This window comes from Tachypleus tridentatus, chromosome 4 (genome assembly GCF_004210375.1).
Source record: "Tachypleus tridentatus isolate NWPU-2018 chromosome 4, ASM421037v1, whole genome shotgun sequence".
Lineage (NCBI taxonomy): Eukaryota > Metazoa > Arthropoda > Merostomata > Xiphosura > Limulidae > Tachypleus > Tachypleus tridentatus.
The window spans coordinates 73,714,386-73,720,501 of NC_134828.1; the positions used below are offsets into that span (position 1 = coordinate 73,714,386).

The following is a 6,116-nucleotide window of genomic DNA, read 5'->3' on the forward strand; positions in this document are numbered from 1 at the left end:
AATTAGATCTCAAATTGGTCAAGAGATGAGAGAGCTACGAGCTAAAAGTTTGCACTTGAAAAATAAAAACAACTTAGAACTATTCTGTGAGTAACCATGCCATGGCTTAAAAAACATGCTTAAAAAAGTTGAACATTTTTACTACTTTTGTTAATGAAAAAGTAAGATATCTTATTTAATCAAATGTTTTGAAGTTGGAAAAAAACATTTCTTATAAAATGGTAATAGAATAACTTAACTTTCTATGGTACTTTGAAACTAAAGATTTTCTATTGATTTGAAGATTGCCTGTAAGATGTTTAGTTTAAAAAAAATGATCAGGAGAAAATCTGGTAAAATACAGATCCATTAGTTAACTTTCTGTTGTAAACAAGGTGCAAGTCTATTATGAATTCATAAACTTCTAAAGGAACAAAAATGAGCTTATTACCTCATCAAGGATGTCCCTTCCAACTCTCAACTACAATAACCCTTACTACTCATTCATTCATCCAATCAGTTTTTAAGCTAAGCTAAATTTTCTGCCTCCACCTCTCCTGAAAGCAGTTCATTCCAAAATCAAATCATCATATTTGAAAAGTAACAGTATCTAAATGGCAAATAATTCCTATGCCACCAAAATTTGAATTTGTGACATAATGTCCTTTTGTTTTCACTGCTAAACATAAAACATCTATATTATCAATACCCTTAATAATCTTAAATACCTCAATCAAATCCACTTCTGACCTCTGCAGAGAAAACAAGTTTAGTGATTTTAGTATCTACTTAGAGTAAAATCCCACCATCCCAGGTATCATCCAAGTGGCTCTTCTCTGAACATTATCCAACAATTCAATATTTTTATTGAGGAAGGGAGCCTAAAACTGTACACAGTACTTTAAATGAGGCTTTACAAGTGATCTATGCAGTGAAACAATAATATCTCTTATCTTGTATTCAATATTTCTATAGATACTACCCCATATCCTTTCTCATTAAGTTCCACATTCTGAACTGGTGGTCTATAACAAATCCCAATTATTAGACTTTTCCCTCAATATCCACTAACGCTAACCAAACAGACTCAAACTCAGTTGTTGTTGTTTTTAATATAACTTAAAAGGATACAATTCACTCCTCTCCCTTTATTCCATACTCTAACAAATATTGGTATTTCAAAAACATTTCTCTCATTAAATTTGTTCAAATCCAACCAAGTCTCAGTGATACCCATAGTATCAAAATCCTCAGTTTCTACAACTGCTTTGAACTACTTATTTATTTCTAATAATCTTAGCATCACAAATAGTAACAATCATATATTTTAAGTTATCTCCATGCTTTATGGCTGTTGTACATGTTTTTCTATCAATTATGTTGACAATTTTACTAACCTCACAGTTCTCCCCTCTGTCTAGCCCTAGTTTAAATTTACCACAACAGCTGAGTTAATACCCCTTGTTAACATGTTAGCCTCTATCTTGTTTAGATGTAAGCCAACCTTTCCAAAAAGATTAACTTTTCTATTAAATTATCCCACAAATCCAACCATCCTACTTGCTTATCCCTACATATTGATGTAAACCCAAAATTCAATCAGAGTTACCTACTTGATATCTCAACCCCAGGCACTGTCAGATCTCATTTAGAAATGCACAAGGAAAATTATTATTTGATAAAAAAATATACATTTGAAATGATTTCAGGAATGAGTTTGCTTGCTAAAAATGTTGTGATGGTGTGCCAAATATTTTATATGAAGCCAACTTGGTTCAAGACTATGTCTTGGTTTTCAAAAAAGCTTTGATAAGTTAATGAATGCTTAAAAGGTCAATTATAAGTTCAGAATCTGCTAAGACTGATGTAAAAGAACAGACATATAATGAAAACTACTATTTTTGAAATATAATACTTACATGTTTATATATATGATTTTCTAATGTTAAATAACATTCTAGGAACAGCTTATGTTGTTGAGAATAACTGTCTTACTTATAAAAACCAAAACCTAAATCAGAATATGCCAAAAGTATTTTAAATTTTATTTGAAATATATCTGATAATGCATTTCGGTAATGAACATTTATTAAAGATTTATTTTTTTGCATGACCAGAACAATATTTTCACGAAAATGGGATAGAGTAAGCCTGTAATTACTGATAAAGGCATAAAACCGTTGGCCGAGTTTTATTTAAAAGATCCAAGAGTATTACAGTTCTAAGGCAAGTTACAGGTTTTGTTAAATTTCAGAACAACAAAGTTAAAATAACACTCAGTGAGCTTTCATTTAGAGTACTGTTTTATTTTAACTTCTCTATACAGAAATATACAAATATAATGAGAAAAAGCCTTGGCTACTAGTACTACTACCAGAATAAGAGTCATATCTGGCCATAAAGAAGTTTAAAGACAAGAACTAATTGATTTGGTTCTTACATTTGACATAGCTTGGGAAATATAAACTTCAAAATATGAGATGTAATAATTATGATTTTAAGAAACTCAAATCCACACTTTTCCTAATGTGGAATTACTTCTAAGAATTATAAACTCTGAAATAGATTTCCTGATGTGTCGAGTGTGTTGTTTTTAAATTTAATTCTAACTTATGAATGCACAGGTCAACGTTTTACTTCTTCACTTCTAAAACTCTCCCATATACCAATATTTTTGTGCAGCAAATATTTTTACATTAATGTTCAACTCTTACTGATGTGATTAATCACTTGATTCGACATTAGCTATACATCCCATCTTCTTTGTTCGCTGTATTACATTTAGATTGTAAATTACAATGCAAAATACTGTTACTTATATAAGAAATGTAATATCTAGTTTTACAAATTTTAAATATTTAATTATTAAGGAAACTTTCTCACTTATTTAAGCCTAACTCTACACCCTCTCCAGGCATCTCGATATCATTTCTCTCGATGATGTTTACTCTTCAACCATTTTAAAGGTATTTAATTTTGAGAGTGATGGCAATTTCAAACATTACTGCTATAACCATAGCAAAGGCTAAAAAGTTGAACAAAACACATTATAACTTGTATAAAAATTAATCAAAAATAAAGACTGAATGATAATTACAGTTCTAACTACTAGTACTAGTAACAATACCAATAGCGTATAACTAAATTAAACTTGCTAGTAATAATTACCGCACAGTCATCCTAACAAGGGGTCAAGTTACATGGTCAAGTATTTTTTTTTCCAACACAGGTTACACTACCACATAACAAGGGCAGTTTTAATCTCAGCACACGAAACATTCCTCTAAAAAAAACTAATATCAATGACAGTAAATACGTTGAATAAAATTTACATAAATGTGACTTTTATCATCCAAAAATACGTTTTCTAACGAATTTGTGTTATTACTCATAAACGCAACCAAGTTTACTATTTTACATTTGTTTTGGAATTTCGCACAAAGCTACTCGAGGGCTATCTGTGCTAGCCGTCCCTAATTTAGCAGTGTAAGACTAGAGGGAAGGCAGCTAGTCATCACCACCCACCGCCAACTCTTGGGCTACTCTTTTACCAACGAATAGTGGGATTGACCGTCACATTATACACCCCCACGGCTGGGAGGGCAAGCATGTTTAGCGCGACGCGGGCGCGAACCCGCGACCCTCGGATTACGAGTCGCACGCCTTACGCGCTCGGCCATGCCAGGCCTTACTATTTTACAAAATGTTGTTTTAAGATAAATTTTGTATGTTGTAATTTGAGAGCTCTATTTGAAAGATCTATCTTCACTAATAATATGATCAAGATATTCTATTTCTGTATGTATGAGCACAAATTTTCTTCGTTCTAATTTCATGCTGCCTATTTTGTTCTCAGATGAAACTCAGATACATAGCCAAACAACAAAACCTTTTCGATATAGACAAGGCATCTCTCCTGTTGCAGCTTCTTAGTGCAAGCTCCATTATTCAAAAGCGATGGGAACTTTACATAAGCCAAATAACATTATAGGAAATTGAAATAGGCCATCTCACATGTTAAACGCAGTTTTAGGTCTGTTCTCGTTATCCATCTCCACTTGTTAGTATACTGATGCAAGGTATAAAGTGAGAACCTTCCAATGTGTTCAACCATTCATCTTTCCGTGGCAAAGAAAAGATGGCAACACGAGTTACTGCATTCATTCATTAAAAGTCAATACAGAACCCAGGAGTACCTTCTTTCTTTCTGACAGTCACTACTGAAGATAACAGAGCACTCTCTTAAAGCTATATGATCCTGTTTTCATCATCCATTATCTACGAACTGGATACAACCCATATACTCCAGGGAAGCAGCATGGAACTGTTTGATTGTCGCCTGTATCTATATAACAGTGGGTTACTGTTGTTCAACCCGATCGGCCATTTGATAACACAAATACATGGGCATATTATCCAAAGTCATAGAGCTGCTATCACTGCAATAAGTACAAATTACATACACAATACTCAACCACCAATCACGGGTTTGTTGGCATGGACACCCACAGAAAGGGACAAGAGAGAGCATTTGTATCTCTTAGATTCCCCTCTATAAAAAAATACACATTTGTTTATTTGTTTGTTTTGAACTTCGCGCAAAGCTACACGAGAGCTATTTGCGCTAGTCGTCCCGAATTTAGCAGTGTAAGACTAGAGAGAAGACAGCTAGTCATCAACACTCACCGACAACTCTTGGTGTACTATTTTACCAACTATCATTTATAACGCCCCCACGACCGAAAGGGAGAGAATGTTTGATGTGACGGGGATTCGAACCCGTGACCCACAGATTACGAGTCGAGCGTCCTAACCATCTGGCCAAGCAGAGCAAAAATGAACTTATTATGACATAAGCTAAACATCGTAAATATTTTTAGTAATCTTTATTAAAACTGTAAATTTGTGTTTGCTTTTAATTACACACAACACATTATTTTAATATTTTGATTTACACTGTAAAAGCTGATTCCATACATATATGTTTTGCCCCACACACACACACCCCAAAAAAACTTCTATGGGTGCCCATGTTTGTCGACAGCAATGTACTTGTTGTCTCTTGCAGTGCGTCAGATACAATTTAAACATTATTATTGGTCTCAGTTACTTCCTCTGTTATTTACAGTGCCGACAACCATTCTAAAAGGAAGGTGGAAAACCGATTACTATAATTGTTGAATAATACTGAGATTTCGTTTCTTCTCGGGCACGCAGTTTATTAGCTTCAAGAAGAGCATCTTTTACCTATTTTTTAAAGAAAAAAATAAGTTAGTTAAAGATATTAACTTATTACTGTAAATATGGTATTTTCAGATGAAGCTGATTTCCTCTAAAAGTAACCAAGGTAGGTAGGTACGTCATATAACGAAAGATTCGATCAGGAAAAATTACAAAGTAGATGTGATTTTTTTTTATGAAATTGAATTTGTGCAAATAAGGTTGATTGATTGAATCTAAGCAAAAAGCTATATAATGGGCTATCTGTGCTCTACCCACCGCGAGTTTCGAATGCCGGTTTCTAGCGGTGTAAGTCCGCAGACATTCTTCTGAGTCACTGGTGGGCTGTGCTAAGAAGTACATTGGACAGAAATGTAAACACATAAATAAAACAATATTTATTTTAAACAGAAGATAATAGTGTGTGCAGTACTGCAAAAAACACTAATTTTTATCGGAGAGCTGTACGTATATGTTGAAAATATGCAAAATCTAGTTTTAAGATTTGTTGTAAAATCTGTTGCAACCTGAAAAAGCATCATATTTACGTAAAACTACATCATACATTTTTCAAGGCGATCCCAGTGACGTGATTTGTCATTTTCATTAAAAAAAAAAAAAGAGGTAAATTATAATCTCAAGATGTCATTTGATGTACTGTAGGAGAAAATCAATGTTTATTTTGAAATAATAAACAGTTTTCAAGCTGCATTCCTCAATGATAGTGTTATTAAGGTATTGCTTTGGTAGTTACAGTAAAAGTAATTTAATGATTTTTTGGCCACATGTGTGTAGTGGAGTATAAGAAAGTTTAATAAAGTTTTGGTTTTTCTCGTGATGACTAATTCCATGTTTTCTTTGAAATATCAAAGTCTTTATTATTATTTTTTATGTGCCCTAAGCACCTGTTTCGTTTG

General features: G+C 33.0%; 1 protein-coding gene across 6 annotated transcripts in view; it reads right to left on the bottom strand.

Annotated features, from left to right (window-relative positions):
* LOC143249435 (uncharacterized) overlaps positions 1-3,139 on the bottom strand; it is a 46,265-nt gene extending 43,126 nt beyond the window's left edge. For all 6 annotated transcript variants that reach the window (XM_076499274.1, XM_076499277.1, XM_076499279.1 and 3 more), the window contains exon 1: positions 2,863-3,139. In XM_076499274.1, the coding sequence (XP_076355389.1) occupies positions 2,863-2,897 (35 nt within the window). In that variant the 5' untranslated portion in view covers positions 2,898-3,139. The remainder of the gene's footprint in view (positions 1-2,862) is intronic.
* Positions 3,140-6,116: the final 2,977 nt, after the last annotated feature.